This window comes from Arvicola amphibius, chromosome 7, assembly GCF_903992535.2.
Source record: "Arvicola amphibius chromosome 7, mArvAmp1.2, whole genome shotgun sequence".
NCBI classification, from domain to species: Eukaryota; Metazoa; Chordata; class Mammalia; order Rodentia; family Cricetidae; genus Arvicola; species Arvicola amphibius.
The window spans coordinates 12,190,413-12,209,231 of NC_052053.1; the positions used below are offsets into that span (position 1 = coordinate 12,190,413).

Genomic DNA, 18,819 nt, shown 5'->3' on the forward strand with positions numbered 1-18,819 from the left:
GCTGCCTCCCTTCACTCCACAGGGCACAGCACTTCTAGGCTTTTTCCAATAGTCCCTCTGGTAGACTATACAGCTCCTTTAAGGATAAGATGTCGCAATGAACAGTTGTTGATCATCATTTTGAAGTTAAAACCGTATCCTTTACACTAACATCAAAAACTATGCAAATCAGTTGGGGGTATAACTCAGCGGAAGACCCTGGGTTCAGTCAATCACCAGTCACAAATGTCAAACCAACTTATGAGCTCTGGCATTTAAGCTCCCCAATTACACTCAATGGGGTTGAATTACAGCTTGGATCCATGTGGCTTTCAGTCTGGTCTACCTAAATGTGCACCTCCATGGTTTACCACTGAAGGTAGATCTGTGATATAGTAATTTTTTTCCCTTATAAAGAGCCAGGCTTGACAAGTCAAGAGGGCATTGTATCCCCTGGAACCGGGACTATGAATGGTTGTGAACACATGGGTCCTTCCATGCCAAGTGCTTTGAAAAGGAAAAAACAACTCTTTTTTACAAATGTAAAAGGTATATGCGGTAGGATGTGCAGACTGTAATTCACTAATCCTGGTTAGAAATTTAGTTGTAAGAGCTCTGTACAGGAGTCTGGACATCTCAGCAATTGGAGTGCTTGCTGATCTCCATGGATTCAGTTCAGTTCCCAGCACCCGCATCTGGTGGGTCACACTGCTTGATTCAAGCTCCATGGGACCCCACACCCTCTTCTGACCTCCCGAGGGCAATTGCACATATACAGAAGAAACCCATGCAACATATAAAACAAAAACTTCTCTAAAAAATAATAAAGTGATTTGAGGCTTGCCTCAAATTTACAATCCTCCTGCTCCAGTCTCGCGTGAACTGGGATTCCATGTTTCTGTCTTTTGTGTGTTTTGGTTCTTACAGTCTTGAAAACTCAAGGCATGGAACACATTTAATAAGTATTTGATAAAAGTGGACAAGTCCTGTGAACAATAAAGGAAACCATATAAGACTTCCCAAGCACACGTGTGTTCTGCTAAGTCACATCATCAAATGGGACCCCGCTCCAAAGAGCTGCCTGTGGGCATCAGAAACTTAAGCCAAAAGAGAAAAGTTTTAGTAGAAGAGGCAGAAATGACCTTTCAAAACACAAGGGGAGAAGGGGATTAAGTACAGTAATACTGATTTTTAAAAAGCAAAAATAAACACACAAGCTTAAACAAAATGTTTTATTATTAAAATAAAAACCTTTGTATAAAAGCATTAGAGAGCAAAAGCTGTATTTACACCGAATGATTCAAGGTCCCATGAGCATCACAAACAGAGCAGGACACGGTGACAGGAAAGGGGGCGGGGGCGACTCACGGCATCTGCCCATGAACTGTCAGGGATAACTCGCTAGAGTGGTTCAAAGCTACCCATCTCTGTCACAAAACTGTTTAGAACCTAAACGGAAACCCTGGACACAACCCCCGGGAAATCCTCTTCAGGAAACTTCCAGGAACCAAAGGAAGCTATTTAAGTTTCTAATCGTCACAGCAAGATTTCAAATAGGCCCATGGCAGAGACTCATCGTCTTCTCTTCCTAGAAGGCTTCTTCTACAGCAGTTTAAGTAATTATGGTACCACATTACCACAAACCTGTGGAGACTGTGTATAGATGGACCACTCTAACTTTAGGATGATCTCAGCAGCAACCGAGTCTCCACTACGACAGGGTGGACGCTGAAGCACAACACAAAGAAGTCCTTCAATGTGCTACTCCACTTCCCAGCAATTACCTAATTTCCCACATTGTTTTCAGACCTTTGTTTGTGCCTCGGCCTGATCCATTTCAAACTGTCAGCTGACAGCACGTTAGTCGCTACACCGTAAACAAGTGAAAGGGGCTGTTCTCTGCAATCTAGCAGAACCGTTGTTCCCAACACTACTGGACCCCTAAGTGCTTGGGTTTATTGGTATGTCCTGAGACTACTTCAACACCAATAAAACAAATACGCCTTCGAAAACTGCCACTTAAGAACTCAAACTAAGTGGTGGCAAAGGACCATGGGAGTGAGGAGGCTACCAGGTAGGGGCCAGGGCAAGCTGTGGGGAACTACATGTAGCTGAAGTGTAACTAGTGATATGAGGCCCCCGAAACAAGTGTGAATCCCACAAGATTAATCTGACTGAGTTCTAAGACAGATAGGTGCCCATCAACGACAGTATCAAGAAGAGAGCCTTGAGAAGCCGAAAGCAGGTAGTGGATCTTCAGGCTTGCATTTCAAATTCCTGCTTCAGACTGTGAAGGGCAAAGACAAAGATGTCAAGATGGTTTTTTTTTTTAAATTTTTAAAAAATATTTATTTATTTATCATGTATACAGTATTCTGTCTGTGTGTATGCCCGCAGGCCAGAAGGGGGCATCAGACCCCATTACAGATGGTTGTGAGCCACCATGTGGTTGCTGGGAATTGAACTCAGGACCTTTGGAAGAGCAGGCAATGCTCTTAACCTCTGAGCTATCTCTCCAGCCCGTCAAGATGGTTTTAAACCAGTAATTCTTTGGAAAGTCAAATTCATTTCTTTAAAAAAAAAAAATTATGGAGCACTAACATACATACTGTCAACACACGTGTCTTAGCCATCCAACCCATGTTATATCCATGACCTGCTCAACTGAAGACGCAATTTCCGCTAACCTGCCCCAAGAGAGCCACTCTCCAGACATCTATCATCTTATTAAGGCGCACAAATAAATCTGAGACTCAGGCGCAAAAGTGAAAAGACACACGGCCGTTACCTTTTCAAGTAAGCGTGCACGTTCCCGAAGCCATGATACTTGGCTAAGTACACGAGGACTCCCGTGGCACACCGGCCATCACGCTGGCGGCAGAAGCTGCAGTTGCAAATTCCTCGGCAGGGCGGGCAGTGCCAGTTCTGAAGGATTGTGGGAAAGCACCCTGAGGCTAAGCATCCCTTCACCTCCATCCATTGGTTCCGTTTCTTTAGCCACTCAAGTACTCAGCATCAACCCATTCACCCTGTGACTCTTTTTTTTTTAATAACTAAGTCATAAAACAGGTTTTTTTATGAGCTAGAATCCAAGTTTCTGGCTCAGCGTGAGAGCATTTGCCTAGTGTATGTAAAGCCCTGGGTTCTAGAGCCCTGGCACCATGAGCGCGGGCATGCGCGCGTACACACAGACACACACACACAGACACACACACACACAGACACACACAGAGAATCAACCTCTGAGCAGCAGCCCTGAGCTCTCTGGACAGTTACATTCAGGCAGCACCACACCATGGACTCCTGACACCGCGAGTTCAATTCCCTTCCCCATTCTTTTCCAGAACCTACCGGGTCCAGCAGAGCGTCCTTGACCTCTTCCCCATAGCGGTTTCGAAGGCAGGGCCCACAGAACTGGCCCCGGATGCCCCAGCAGTCCGGATTCCTGCAGTTTGTTTTGGTGTCAATGGTTTTCTGGCGACACTGATGACACGTAGAACCCTGAAAGGAGGACCAGATGAGAGAAGAAGCAAGCACTGCTTTTTGTAGAGAAAAACAACAACAACAAAAAAAACGATACAAAGAATATCCACACTGTAGTAAGGGACCTGAAACTCGATCTTTGAAGTTCACTTAGCACCTACACACACAAGTATGAAAAGTATCTCAAGCAAGCTTTCCACTCTGTTGGTGGGACAACAGTAGTATCATCAAAACTTTTGGGGTGGGGGGGAGGAGACATGACTCAAGACCAGAGTACATGTTTAACCCACTCAAGATCCTGGGTTTGATCCCCAGCACAGGAAAAAAAAATTCCACCAGATCCACTTAAACAACAACAACAACCCCCTTTGGCTCACCATTGCATTCCCAGTTATATTCCTACTGATACATACACCCTAACAATAAACAGTAAATCCAATCTGCACGAATCAACTTCTACGTTAAGAAGATATAACCCTACTGCAGACTTCCCAGGCACACTGTAAAACTCTTCTTCCCTTGTATGAAAAAACAAAACAAAACAAAACAAAAAAAAAACCATGCAGGGCTGACTGTCCAGACCACACATATGCCATGTGCAGCACCCTTAGGACAGGGGCTGTCTGTCCTCCGGAGGGGGACAACCCTGGGGCACTCACCAGCGACCGGTTGTAGATCTTCTCCCGAGAGTTGCTGCAGATGTTCCTGATCTCTTCCTCTGTAACGTCTTCCACGGGGCGGATTATATGCGGGAGGGTCATGGATCCAGGGCGACGGCTTCTGGGCATGTCGGCGTCCTGCAGAACAAGCAGGAAACCGAATTCCTCTCTGCAGCCCTAAATCTCAAGATGCTTTGTCTGAGTGTGAAACTTTTCACAGGAAATTCAGTCTGGGAAATCTTTCTGGCTCACGGAGAGAGGGGGCAGCCCGTATAATTTACTGTAAGGATAACTAGCCGAAGACATAGAAACAATTCTTACAAATATTGAGAAGTTGAAAATCTGGCTCTTGTCGCAAACAAAACTAAGGATGCTTACATAGCATAGCATTGATGGCTTACGTAGCGTTTGATGATGTGGGGTGGCCTGAGGCTGTGTGTTCAATGCTAAGCTTCCCGAGGAGGGGAAACAGAAGGAGATGCCATGGAGGACTCACATTCATGTAGCCATCCACGGACTTCCTCCTCCTCACTAGCATGTATTTATCCTCTTCCTCTTCTTCCTCCTCCTCCTCTGTGGGCAGAGCGCCCGAAGACCCCAGGATCCGGGACCTTGACCTGGTAAGAGGCCTGGCTCTCCGTTCAGGGTTCTTTCTGGAAGCCACGCCTGGGAATGTGCGTCTTCTAGGGGACTTTGACTGGTGAAGGAAACAATACAGACCCACTTCTTAGTAGGGTATGACTTGACCAAGAAATTCTGTGTACTTCCTTTTCCCCTCGGTATGTCTTCAAAAGACCGATTTTGAGCCAAGCGGTGGTCGCACACACCTTTAATCCCAGCACTCAGAGGCTGGGGGATCTCAGTGAGCTCAAGGCCAGACTGGTCTACAAAGTGAGTTCCAGGACAGCCAGGACTACGACACAGAAAAACCCTGTCTTGAAAAATCAAAAACAACAACAACAACAACAACAAAACATAAACAAAAATCCTATTTTGCATCTAGCACGTAGGGAAAAAAATACGCTATCTGGGTATAGAGAAACAAGTTATCAATCTTCCTTGCTGCTAGTGTGGAGAGAAAGGATCGAAAGGGGTATGGCCAAGGGTGGTAGAGGCAAAGCAGATTGCCCATTCACTGGACGGTGGTGGCGCATGCCTTTAATCCCAGCACTCGGGAGGCAGAGGCAGGTGGATCTCTGTGAGTTTGGGGCCAGCCTGGTCTACAAGAGCTAGTTCTAGGACAGGCCCCAAAGCTACAGAGAAACCCTGTCTCAAAAAAGAAAAAAGGGGGGGGGCTGTTTCTAGTGACTCCCCCAATACAAAAACAAGACTCTAAAATTTCAGAGATCTGCCCTGGGTGTGTCCAAAACAACAGTTCAGAAAGAAGCACTTACACCTTTGGATCCGGGACCAGAGAGGGAATGTCTTCCGGAGAATATGCCAGGGAAGCTTTCTAATTCTGACATCAGCTTTGCAAGCTAAAGGGGGAGAAAGTAAATCGGAATTTTAACTGGTGACAAGAAGAAATTTGTGGCAATAACATTAGCCTACCCCTCAACCTTCTACTTAGTAAGTTAACATAGTCAAGTTTCCGCCAAATACCCCACTGCGCTTATCCTACCTCTCAGCAGTTTAAAAAGCAGCTGGAGGGGCCCGAAGAGCAGGCTCAGCAGGTAAAATCACTTGCTCTTTCCGAGGACCCGGGTTCAGTTCCCAGCACCAACATGGTTAACACACAACCAGGCTTAGCTCCAGTTCCAGGGAATACAAAATGCCCTCTTCTAGCCTCCAAGGGCACTGCACGCATAGCCCCCTCCCCCACATAAATAAAAGCAAATATAAATATTCAAAACATCATTAAGTCTTCGCAACTACATGCAAACAGAGAGGTAGAAGAAGCGAGCTGCTTAGAGAAAAGCCAGAAACGGTTCCTTTGGGTACATCCAAACACCTACCATTGCTTTGTTTTGCTTTATATTTAAAGCCCTCTTCTCCAGAAAGTTCATGCCGTCTTCTTCCTCAGAGTCAGAATGGGAATCGTTTGCAGAGTTCTCAGAGGGTTTTGAGGGGATGGCTTTTTTGTTGACTGGCCCCCGTGGGTTTCGTGCTGGGAACTTCATGGCTACCCTGAGAGGTCCCGAGAGACGGCATTGACTCCGGGTCCGGCAGCCTTCCCGGTCCAACTGCAGTCTCTAGTTAACCAGAGCAAGGGAGTTGGTAAGGACCCGCTGATTGGCATACAAGCGGAACCAATGACAACTACAAAATCCTTTTCGGAAGCGGCAGTGGTGGCAAACACCTTTAATCCCAGCGTTTAGGGAAGCAGAGGCAGGCAGATCTCTGTGAGTTTAAGGCCAGCCTGGTCTACAGAATGAGTTCCGGAGACAGCCGAGGACACACAGAGAAACCCTGTCTCAAAAAACAAAAACAAACAAAAATCCGTTTGGCATGAAGGACAAGAGCAAATCAGCCGTTAAGTGAACAGCAAGGATCACAGGTAACAAAAGAGCAAGACTTGAAAATGAATACAACGGAGAGGAGCTCCACTGGGTTGCTCTTCTGAGGCACAGTCTGAGCCACCTTTACAGTCACGAGACCTATGCTTCTGATTCATTTTTTTTTAAAACATGGAAACTCCTGCCCCCTTTCCATTTCCTTAAAACCAATCCTTAGTCATTTCCATAAAGTCCTCTAGGAACACCTATGTTCACCCATGAACACGGTTTCAATGCCTCTGATGGTATCACATAATCTCAACTGTCAGCATCCAATTCATTTTCAATTGTGATTAAAATACACACCACTACGTGCAAACCATTTCAAGATTTTTCTCTTCCCTAACTGAAACTTCAGGCCCGTTCAACAAGTACGGTATGTTGGGTGTGTAAGCCCTACATGTAGGAATCCTGAGCTACACAGCAAGTTCTAGGCCAGCTCGAGCTACACCACACTGCCAGATCCTGTCTCAAAAACAAGCAAATAAACAAAAACTATCAATTCTCCCCACCACCAGTCCCTGACAACCACCATCTTTCTAGTCTTTGAATTTGACCAGTCTAGGTACTGCCCAACTTAACTTTTTGTAAGTCAAGATGTAGACAGGATACCACTTCATATCAACTAATATAGCTTGCTGAAAAGTTAAAAGTCTCTAGAAATCCCAGCCACCTACTCCTAGGTCTAGACCCAAGAACACATAGTCATACAAAAGCTTTGGACAGGACTGCTCACGACAACATTACTCTCATGCATGTGTGCACATGTCAAGCCTGAGTTTAATATCAGGAATCACACTTGACCTTGCTAATTGAGACAGGATCTCTCAATCAAACCCAGAGTCCTCTGATGTGCCATATCGTCTTGCCAGCCAGCTTGCCCTAGGGATTCTATCTCTGCCTTCTGAGAAGCTGGGATTACAGATGAGCCACTATACCAACTAAGCATTTATACAAGGCAAGCTGAGACATCTCCCCAGCCCCTCGAAAAACTGAATGGGCTGTGGATGTAGCTCAGTGGCAGGGTCTATGTTTAGTGTGTCTCAGGCCCTGGGTTTGCTCCGCAGTACCCACAAATAGGGATCCCCATGGGCAACTTTTAGTGTTCACGGACGGAGGTCACAAAACAAAGCTGACATGAATTCTTAGCACTTTTTTTTTTTTTTTTTGGTTTTTTGAGACAGGGTTTCCCTGTAGTTTCTAGAGCCTGTCCTGGAACTAGCTCTTGTAGACCAGGCTGGCCTCGAACTCACAGAGATCCGCCTGCCTCTGCCTCCCGAGTGCTGGGATTAAAGGCGTGCGCCACCACCGCCCGGCCTAATTCTTAGCACTTTCAACCAGCTGCCATTTTCTTCATCACAAGTTAATACCTACAGAGAGCTAATGGACTGCCTAGGATAGTCAGGCTGCAGACAAATGGGTCACACCCAGATCTGCACACTGTCCCCAGCGACCAGCTTGGACGAAAAAGTCTTTGATTAGGGGATGCATGCATCGGTACAGACGGCGATAAAATAGTTCCAGGGCCAGTGCTGTCCCTCACAGCAGTCACCCAATGGGTGGCCTGGAGGGACTGTTGTCAGGTACGGTGAAGACAGTAACATGCAGGTGATTGTAATGTGCACCCCGCTTCCTTAGGGAAAAGTCCAAGGAGCTACACTCGCTCCAGGGAAAGCTGAGGGGGGAGGGAAGCGTACCGGGCAGGCAAAGCACAACAGAGAGCAAGCAAACACAGAAGCAGCAGAGGTCCTACTTGGTATCACCTATAGGATGTCCTTAGTAGTTCCCAAGATGCAGGCACAGCTAGAACTATGGAACCTGCCTTTGTCAGCTCTGTGCCAGCACCGGGCCAGGTACCTGCATCTACGTGCCAATGTAGCTAGACTAGGACATATGCATTTCCTGGGATTAGCTAGATCTGAGGCTAACAGCGATCTGGAGGCTAGCCAACTTTGTTTAACAAATTTCCAAGATTTGTGGAACCTAAAAAAAAAAGTGTAAGACCTAAAGGAGGACATGAGTAAACATGGCTTTAAGAAGCAAAGACAGCATTTGATCAGGGGAACAAGTCTGGCAGCTGGACTGACCGGAGAGCTGGGGGAGGATGATGGGGGGGAGGGTCAAAGAGCAAATCTCTCCAGCCTCTGCATGTACCTCACTTCTTGGTACTGGTGAACTTCTCAAACTCACCATTCCATCTTGTATCTCACTCTCTGAAAAACCGCAAAATGATTCATCATCAGAGTCGGCATGAAAAATGCTGGCCAATTCGTTAGTGACATCTGGCCTTGGTTTCTGCAAAAATCCACAATGGCTTAATGCATCTCGCACCTCACCCTTTGAGAAGCGGCAGAGAGATTATCAGAGCCCTCATAAAAAACATTAGCCCGTTCTCCACTGATATCTGACCTGAATTTAGGTTTCTGTAAAATAAATAAATGTGGTTGTGGATTTTTTTTTCTTCTTTCAAGAACCAATTTTCCATAAACCGTGCCGAGAGCAAATCACATTTACAAGTGCACTACAAGAGAATGGCTTTTGTTACAAAGAAAAAACGTTTCAGGGGTTTACAAATGATTTCTGAGTTGTTACAGCGAGTCATCAGTCCTGCTGGGTTAGGCGACATTTCAAAAGGACACAATAAGCAGCTAATCTACCTCCAACAATCACTACCTAGAACCACTGCAAAGAGCAAAACGAAATTGCAGCACATGCCGTATTTTGCTAGCGGCTGTATAGAAATGCAGGCAAAAAGCAAGTGGTTTTAATCGTGCACAAAGCATGTTGGGGCACTTGGAGCACCGCAGACTCAATTCTGTTTATTCTCAGGCCGCACTTACTGTGTTTGCAAAATTATCAGATGCAAAGCTGTCACAACTGTCATCAGAGGAGGACGACGTTTCCATGGAAATCAGCTTCATATATCTGACATTCTTTAAGTTCTTCACTTTGAGAGCCTTTTGCTGCAAAGAGAAATGGCAACACTGTTAAGTGGCATGCTTCCTGCAGCACAGGACCACTAAAGACATCTTTCTCAGCCTGGCGCATTTAAACAGCAGAGGAGATGAACACATTGTTCTTCCAGGCCCTACAGAGAAAGAGTGAGATTGGCAATGGCTACCCCCCACCAATCAACTCAGGTCAAATTCTAAGAAAGGATCACTCCTGGAGAATATTTTAATGATATTTATCAATTTATCCAAACATCTGCAGTTACTTCTCTTCCCACCGTATAGTCCTAAGCATTAGCATTATATTCAGCGCCACAGAGTTTAATGCCAGCTCCTAAAATCCAAGCTCATTTTTTTCTGATTGAACTGTACTTCTCAAAGGAGATTTCGAAAGTGCAAGATGGCAGAGCAAGTTTTCTCCCTCAGCCAAAAACCAAGCTAATGAGGTCTTTTTTTATGTAGGCTTTGAGCGCTGCACTGTGATGCTAATTTCCCAAACTACAAAAATTGGGCAGGTCCCGTGCTTTAAGATGGCAGTCATCCAAACAGCCCCGTTCCAGTGAGGAGGGGTACGGAGGTTCTGCACAGCCCTTACAAATCAAGGATTATCAGCCCACAAACACATGGTGCAAGAAGCCAAGTTAGAGGGCAACTCATACTCAAAGTCCAGCTGAGCTCAACATGACCACGATTTCATGCAGATCCCTCTCATGGCCCCTTAGGACTTGAAATTTTTAAAGTGTGTGTGTGTGTGTGTGTGTGTGTGTGTAGAACCCAGTGTTAAGCATTTGCCTAGTAAGCAAAGTCCTGGGATCAATCCTCAGCCCATGGGGGAAGTTTTTTTTTTTTTTAAAAAAAGTTTTCATTAAGGTAAAATTACTTGGAGATACGAAAATGCTCCACTCATTCCCATTTACAGCCCTGTACTGTTCACTAGAAAATGTAACTTCACTGGTACAGAACTCGTTCTGCAGACCAGACTGGCCTGGAACTCAGAGATCCACCTGCCTCTGCCTCCAGAGCACTGGGATCAATGGCATGTGCCATCACTGCAATAGATTCAAGGAACAGCACTGAAAACAGTAAAGGGCAAGCTGTTACCAGCTCCACAAGAGTGCCCAGAAGCATTAGGGGGAGAGAAAATGCCTAAATGTGGAGAGATGGACTTCCTCATGAAATTCTGTCTCTCAGAGTCAATAAAATTATTTCCCAGATGATGGCAACCCAACCTCCCCTCATTCCGTGTGGAGATAGGGAAAGCTATAAAATATAAAGGCTGTATTTACAGTAAATGCTCGAGCCAGTGTTGTCAGGAGCCAAAAGGAAACCCAAACGTCTCTGCTCCGTTTTCCAGATGAGAAAGCCCAAGACAACAAGGTATAACACAACGCAAAACCCAAGAGATCCCCTCAAACAGCACCGCTCCTTAAATGACTTCGAGTCTCTCCACTTTTCTAATCAATCTATGTCATTAGCTCTCCATGTCAGCCAATCAAAAGGAGCCAGGAAAACAGACTAAGCTTTAACAAGCCACGGCAGGCCAAGAGTCATCCACCAGCCAAATATATCCTGGACGGAAAAGACACAGAAAAACAGAGGAAATGGCCATGCCTGGGGTGAACTTTCTTGGCAGACATAACTCTAATTCCATTTATGGCAAGCGTTCCTTGGCGGCAGGCTTGCTAGCGATGTTTGCTTAATTTTTTTGCAGCGAAGGTGACATTATTACTATCACTTAAATCAGGAAAACTCAAACTCGGAGGGGTGGAACCGATTCTTCCAGCCAGGTGCCCAAATGCGCATTCAGTCCAATTCCCCACGGGCGGAGATAATCGTAATGATAATGATCAAACCACGACCCCGCCTACTCACCCAGACCTCCCCAAAAGGGTCCCGAACCTCTAAAACTTATTTTAAGTCACTGTCTTCCTTTCCGCCCATCCCCCCCCCTCACTCTTAGACCCTCTTCAGGGCAGGACCTAAGTTCTGGCTTCCGTTGGAGAAAAAAAAAAAAAAAAAGTAACGTTCCACTCGGGGCAGCTCGCAGCTGCTAGTGAGGTAGAGAAGGGGTGGGGAGGAGGGGACAAGGAAGCACACTTTAAACCGCCGTGATGCATGGCTTGCACCGCCAGACCCTTGAACTGGGCTCAGTCACAGCCTAGGACTAAAACAATACCTTCCCCCCACGTGCACAACCCAAGTTCTCAAGAGATGTTCACAAGGCCTTCAATCCTAAACCCACAGATCCAGAGTGGTTGAAGGGGCCTCAGAGCAGAGGAAGCAGGTTCCAGGGCCACCAGTGCACGAGTGGAAAGTCACGCACCCGCCGTGAGCAAGTAATGCAGAGCTCAGTCCCACGGGATGGAAACGCTGGGGATTCGTCCGCCGGACACCACCACCAGCGACCAGCGACCAGCTCCCCCGCCTCCGGCGCGCACGTGTAGCACGAGCGCACGTTCCGCAGGCTCCTCGAGCGCTGCCAACTCGTGCGCGCCGGCAGGCGCATCACGTTGGCGCAGAGTTATCCTGGGTGCAAAGATTGTAAGAAAAGCAATCGTGACTTTTCCCAACCTGGCGACGAACAGAAGCACCGTGGGACAAGAGAGCGGCGCTCACCAGCGGAGTCGGAGGGAAGTGGCCCCTGCCCGCCGGAGTCCAGCCACCCACCAACCCCGCCCCAGTGCACCCGGCCGGGCCTCACCCGCGCGCGGCGAGCCTCCATGCTGGCGGCGGGCACCCAAGCACTCCGAGCGGGGACAGCTCTTCGGGAACCCACAAGCACTAGCAGCCGGAGCACAGGGAGCTGCGGGGCAGAGGAGGGGCGCGCACTCCGCCGCCGGAGGGGCGGGGCCGCCGACTTTCCCGCGCCGGCTCACAGGTCCTGCCAGCTAAAATGACTGTTTTAGCAGCACCCGTAGAGCCCAAGCCCCGGGGGGGAAAATACCGAAGCGGTTCCGACCGTCGTAATCTTGAGTGTCCTCGGTACCTGCTGAATGCGCTTTGAAACGTGGCATTTGGGGGACTTATTGCTGCCTGTTCTTTATGGAGCTGCGCGGTCCTGAGAAAGTGGCGCGAAAGTGACTGCCGTGGTCCTGGGACTGGCCGGCTTATTTGCATGCACCACGAGAGCGGAGAGGACTGGCAGAGACTGCGTGCAGAACCAACCACAGCGGTCTCATTTCGACTGTGGTTTTAATCTTTTAAAAATGGACAAATGTCAAAGAAGCCAGCAGCGACACCACCCACAACTAGCTGATTTATCCCGGGCGTAGCAGCTCTTATCTGGCAAACCACACCACTGTCTGTCTGAAGTCTTTAGCTGTGTTAAGTCTTGGTGCTTCCAGAAAGATTCTGAAGTCGACTGTTTGACCCTTGACTCGAGAGTTTTAAAGTAGCAAACATTTCCTGCAGGTCCAAAAAGATTTACCTGGAGGGTAAAAGTCTTTTAGAGATTTATCTTTCTGAGATAACAAGCTGCTGACGATTGTAGTGTGGGTGGTCCATTTTTCTTCAGGCAAAATTGGAAACTACCTGGGTTAGTTTGAAAGAAGACCTGTTTTTCACAATGCTTCTCGTCAAACCAGCCACACCAATAAAATAAGTGAGGCTTCCCTCTTTTTGGTTTTTCAAGACAGAGTTTCTCTGTAGCTTTGGAGCCTGGCCTGAAACTAGTTCTTGTAGACCAGGCTGTCCTCGAACTCACAGAGATCCACCTTCCTCTGCCTCGCAAGTTCTGGGATTAAGAGTTCTGGGATTAAAGGCCCATGCTACCACCTCCCCGACTGAGGCTTCCCTCTTTTAAAGGGCAAAAAACCACTCACTTAAAGAAGAAACAACCGAAAAAACTGTGATGCTTTAAAAAAAAAAAAAACTGTAATTATAGTCATAGATTTAAAACCGTGCTTGAAGTGAAAGCATTTCCCCTCATTTCAAAACTTTCCTTGGTATTGATGCCACCACAGTCCTTGGCTGTGAACAGAGCATGCAAACGCACGTGCTTGTGCACACAGTTTTCTCTAGATATTGACCATAAAACCTTACAAATAAATAACGTGGGAAGGACAATGGCTGGGAAGGTGCTGGCCAAAGGTCACCCTCCCTCTGTGCAAGAGACAAAGAACTCCAGTCCCCAAAGTAAACATCAGGAGAAAGCTATTGGTTTGTTTGGCAAAATTCCTGGTAGTAGCCAGGTCCTCAGTCAACATTTGTTGGGCAAATAAACAACTAAGTGAACGGTGAGCTAAAATTGTCCTTCTGCAGTGTTCTTATGAATATAGTTCTGTACAAGTAAAACAGAACATGTGGGGTCACAGAATGAAGGGAACATCCAAGTCGCTTTGCCTGTTAAAAGTTCTGATAAGAGCATTCTTAGTCCTTTTTATTTTTTTTATATTTAGTTTTTGGAGACAGTTTCTCTGTATAACAGCCCTGGCTGTCCTGGAACTAACTCTCGTAGACCAGGCTGGCCTTGAACTCACAGAAATCCTCCGGCCTCTGCCTCCCGATTTCTGGGATTAAAGGTATGAGTCACCATCACCCAGCAGTATTCTTAATCTCAAATCTAGAAGCAGGGTAGTGGTGGTGGCTGCAGGAGGCGCGGCACACATTTAATCTGAGCACTCGGGAGGCAGAGGCAGAGGGATCTCTGTGAGTTCAAAGCCAGCCATGTCTACAGAGCAAGTTCCAGGACAACTAGGACTATACAGAGAAACCCTGTCTCAAAAAGCAAAAAAAAAAAACAAAAAAAAACCCAAAAAAATTGATTTACATTTTTCTTTTGTTGTTTCTTCTTTGTTTGTTTGTTTTTTTGTTTGGTTTGGTTTGGCTTGATTTTTCTAGACAGGGTTTCGCTGTATAGGCCCGGCTGTCCTGGAACTAGCTCTGTAGACCACACCCTAAACTCACAGAGATCTGCCTGCCTCTGCCTCCCAAGTGCTGAAATTTAAAGTGTTCCCCACCATCTGGCTGGATTTACAAGTTTTTGTTTTGTTTTATTTGGATAAGGTCTTTTTTGTGTTTTTTCAAGACTACTAATCTTATTAGTGAGTAGGAAAATGCACATGAGACATAGAAATATGATTTTGCTACCAGAGACAAAAAGTTGCCTGCTGAGAACAAGCATTAAGTAAGGAGAATAGATCAGTTCTTACAAAAACATTAGTACTGTGGATTCCATGGATTCGAGAACAACTTGAGAACAAAACAGGTGCACCAGAGGAGTGGGTTCTACTGCAGGTTCAGACCTGCAGGTAGATTATGAAGTCAATTCATTGGGCTTCAACTAGCATATTTTCTTCTATTTTGGTGTGTGAGCTTGTGAGTACATTAACTTAGTAATTATATTGTTGTTGGCATAAGACTAATTGATACAGTCTCTACTTAGAATTTGAAAATAGAGTGTATGGTGTTGTTGGCAGTGTTGAAACAGCAACCTTTTAGGATCTGTTCAACTTGTTTCCCTGGATGGTCACTGGGATTAGTGACTCCCCACTTACTCCTCCCTCCAGGCCCCTGTACCAACCCCACTCTGGCTCCCACGGCCACAACAATTTCAACTGCCTGGTAGGTAGAGTCATGCAGTGTTTGTTCTCCTGCGTTCCTCCGTTTCTTTCTCAATGAAACAGAATGTGAGCACGGGAAGGGTGGATATTGTTTCCTTAAAGAAACAATCCTAATGTGCTTGGGGGGGGGGGCTTCACCATCGGGGGCTTTCAAGGCCCTGTGCCTAACAGTGTTGGAGGACTACTGCAGCAGGTGCTGTTCTGAGTACTGGGGATAGGAGGGCCAGAGAGTTTACATTCCCATTCCGATGGAGGAGCAAGAGAACATGAGAGAGTTTCCGGTGTAACCATTTGTAAGAAAGATAAAAGCAAAGGGAAAAGCAGAAGATAGGAAATGAAGGATGCTTACCGCTATGGAAGTTAGACAGCGAGTTGCTATGCAACCAGGAACTTGAGCAGTTAGGGAGGAAGCCATAGGAAGACAGGAGGTACTGGTTTCAGGCAGGTGGCATCTGGTTCCAAGGCTGTAAAGACAAGAAACTCTGTCTGTACGACTGAGAACTAGGAAAAGAGAGAGAGACTAGACACTTGTGGCTTCCTAGCTATGAAAGATCTCTGCCTTTATTCCAGGCATGATGGGAAGACGCTGAAGGATTTACAGACTGGGGCCCCAATCTGCCCCCATGGATGGTGTAGACGGAGGATTGGCCAGAAGGGGGTAAGAACTGGGGAGGCTTATGATACTAATGGCCGCTGTGGAGCGTGGATAAGTGTTCAGAGTTAAGAGACTTCATTTTGAAGTTGGAACCCAATTGGGCCAGAGGAGTAGCGGGCTTGTTCCTATTATCAGGGCAAAATACTGCAAACAAGCTAAGTGACACTTGTGATTGTGTGCCCTCCCTAGAACAAGTCTCTGACGTAGGCGTGGAGGTAGGGAGACTAAGGAGGAGAGATGTATGTGGCTCAGGCCTTCAGAAGGTCCCCATAGGACAGTGTGGGGAAGGTCACAGTGCTACAGACAGTGTGTATCTGCCTTAGCTGTGCTCTCCTTTCCCCTTTGGTTTCTTTAAAACCCCCAGTGTGTGCAATGAGGCCCAGTTCCTTTTTAGTTAACCCTTTCTGGAGACACCAGAAGACACACTCAGGGTTGACAAGATTAACCACCGCCACCCCTCAAAAGAGATATGATTCTGGGAGAAAATAGTGGCGCAGGCATGTGATAGAATTCAAACAGTCGTTCCAAGCAATGGAGCACCAATTCGTGCATCCATGTGGCCAGCTCCTAACACAATGTTGAGCGAAAAGGGGAACTGCAAACACGTCTGTAAGGGTTAACCCTTAATGAAATTTTAAAAGCATGAAACAGATAAACTGTGAAAGAGTAAACATGGGAACCAGAGGAATAAGATAGGTGTTCACCCTAAAGAGAGAAGGAAAGGAGGGTGCGGAAGAGGAGTGATTGGGACTCTTGGATCATGAGTGCCAAGAAGGGGGGAGGGGGGAGGAAGAGGGGAAGGTGGAGGCAGAGAAGACATGGCATCACTATCGGGCACATGCCCATTATCCTAGCTCTTGGGAAGAAGAGGCCAGAGGACCTATGCTCAAGGTCGGCCTAGGTCATAAACATAAACAGCATGAAGCAAATAATGGCAGATTAATAAAAGAGATGAGTAAGAGTACCTTTATACTTTTAGTTTCTGGGCTTTTTTACAGTATGATATCATAATATTAAAATGTCAAGTTTTAGCCAGGCAGCGGTGGCACACTCCTTTAATGCCAGCACCCAGGAAGCAGAGGCAGGGGATCTCTGTGAGTTCGGGGCCCAAACTACACTGAGAAACCCTGTCTCTGTCTCAAAAAACAAACAAAGAACCCTTCAAGTTCTGAAAAATGTGTGCCTGTATTTTATGTCGCTAAAGGCATGGCTAGACTTACATATGCATTTCCTTTACAGGGTCTGATGAGTGGGGATTCCACGTTACATCACGGTGCAAATAACACACCTGTGTGCTTTCATTTTGACTGGAAGGCTCCAAATGAACGAGTGTCAGGGAAAGATGAGGACTCAGGCTTCCACGGAAGAAGAAAGGAATGTCGTTTCCCAAGCCTGATACAGACAGACGTCATCAGGGTGCTGGGAAACAGCAGACATTCGGTAAGCACTTGCTACTAACTAAAATGATTGGACCCGTGAAGCCCTCCAAGTGACCTGCCTCCTGCGCAGGGCTTTGCCTTCCTTTGGGTTATCATGCACTTTAAGGATGGCGCTGGGCATTGTCTTCAAGCCTGTGGCTTGTCTTCCCCTTGCAGGCAGAATTCCACTGCCTCTTGTTTGAAACCCGAGAGTGAGGCCCTACGCCTTCAGCTACTATTATAATGAGGTGAACCAAAGTCAGACTTTAACTTACAGTGGTTGGATTTTGAACAAAAAGAACAAGGAGTAAAATATATCATTTGCAGATGAAATTTCAAAACAGTGTTGAAGTCTGAACGGATGCTGGCTTTACCTACCCAGTCCTCGGGTGGTAACACAATCCCAGGTGGCACAGGGAGCAAACCTTTGAGTAGACCAGACGCACCTGGAGACAAAGGGCCCGACCGACACAGTTTTTACTGTGTTGGTGGGTACGTCAGACCACAAATCTCTATTTTCAATAACCCTTTAATTATAGATTTACCTCCCCTGTGTCCGCTTTCAGAATGCATAAAGGGAAAACCCCCTAATAGACCTTCCAGCTATGAAGGATACCTCAGTGGGAGGGCCCAGCCCCTTGTCACCCAGGGACTTCTGGTAGTTCACAGATATTTCCTTGGATTGTACTGGAATGTTTGCTTTTCATTCTAAATCAACACTGGCTTACTAGGTCAGTTTGCTGACAACCGATACTTGATTACAGAATATTGAAGAAATGAATGAAAAGATGTGTATGTGTGTGTATCCATTCTCTTTTTTTTAAAGATTTATTTATTATGTATACAGTGTTCTATCTGCATGTATGCCACCAGACCAGAAGAGTGCACCAGATCCCATTATAGATGGTTGTGAGCCACCATGTGGTTGCTGGGAATTGAACTCAAGACTTCTGGAAGAGCAGGCAGTGCTCTTAACCTCTGAGCCATCTCTCCAGCCCCCGTGTGTATCCATTCTTATCAGGAATAAAATATATTTTCTTGGATGAATGTTTTCAATTGTGAACTGCAAGTGTTAGAACATTGAGCTTTTTAAAACTGTATTCTGTGTGTGTCTTCAAGTGTTCAGTGTAAAGCTTAGCTCTGGTCAGTTCCACCCAGTCGGTTTCAACACTTAAGGAACCGCAATTACAACTCAGACCTAATTCTGCCTCTCAGAGAAATAGAATATTTTTTTAAAGCCTGTTTTGTTTGTTGTTTTGTTTTGTCTTTTGAGACAGGATTTCGCCGTTTAGTCCTAGTTCGCCTCAATCTCACCATGTAGACCAGGCTGGATTCAAACTCACAGAGGTCCTCTGCCTCCCAAGTTCTGGGATCAAAGGTGCATAGGCCACCACAGTCTAGCTCTTCCCTATGACTTTTTGTTTGTTTGTTTTTGCAGTTGGGAAAATTTTTGGTTTTATTCCATGGACCTGCTCTTTCAGTGTTAGCAATGGCTAGCAACAACTAAACTTCAACCAACAAATCTTAGTGGAATGCCTCCTAAATCCCTCCTCATAGGGAACGATGGTTTGTATGCTCCCAAACTGCCACCCACGGGCCACCTTGCTCCCACCAGGAC

General features: G+C 46.4%; 1 protein-coding gene across 1 annotated transcript; it reads right to left on the minus strand.

Moving 5' to 3' along the window:
- Window positions 1-1,197: 1,197 nt before the first annotated feature.
- On the minus strand, window positions 1,198-12,396 carry Cdca7 (cell division cycle associated 7). The gene is made up of 9 exons (XM_038337441.1): window positions 12,269-12,396; window positions 9,457-9,579; window positions 6,077-6,313; window positions 5,516-5,599; window positions 4,618-4,818; window positions 4,122-4,259; window positions 3,331-3,480; window positions 2,768-2,904; window positions 1,198-2,266 (listed from the first exon to the last, which is right to left on the minus strand). The coding sequence occupies exons 1-9, from the start codon at window positions 12,287-12,289 to the stop codon at window positions 2,236-2,238; spliced, it is 1,122 nt and encodes a 373-aa protein (XP_038193369.1). The 5' UTR covers window positions 12,290-12,396; the 3' UTR covers window positions 1,198-2,235.
- Between the last annotated feature and the right edge of the window lie 6,423 nt (window positions 12,397-18,819).

What these genes read in the sequence shown, in the direction of transcription:
- Cdca7 (XM_038337441.1), bottom strand. Translation starts at nt 12,289, where the DNA reads ATGGAGGCTCGCCGCGCGCGG. An exon ending in TAAAGCAAAACAAAGCAATG is followed by an intron (nt 5,600 to 6,076) that starts GTAGGTGTTTGG and finishes CTCCCCCTTTAG; the next exon opens with CTTGCAAAGCTGATGTCAGA. An exon ending in AGGACGCTCTGCTGGACCCG is followed by an intron (nt 2,905 to 3,330) that starts GTAGGTTCTGGA and finishes ACAATCCTTCAG; the next exon opens with AACTGGCACTGCCCGCCCTG.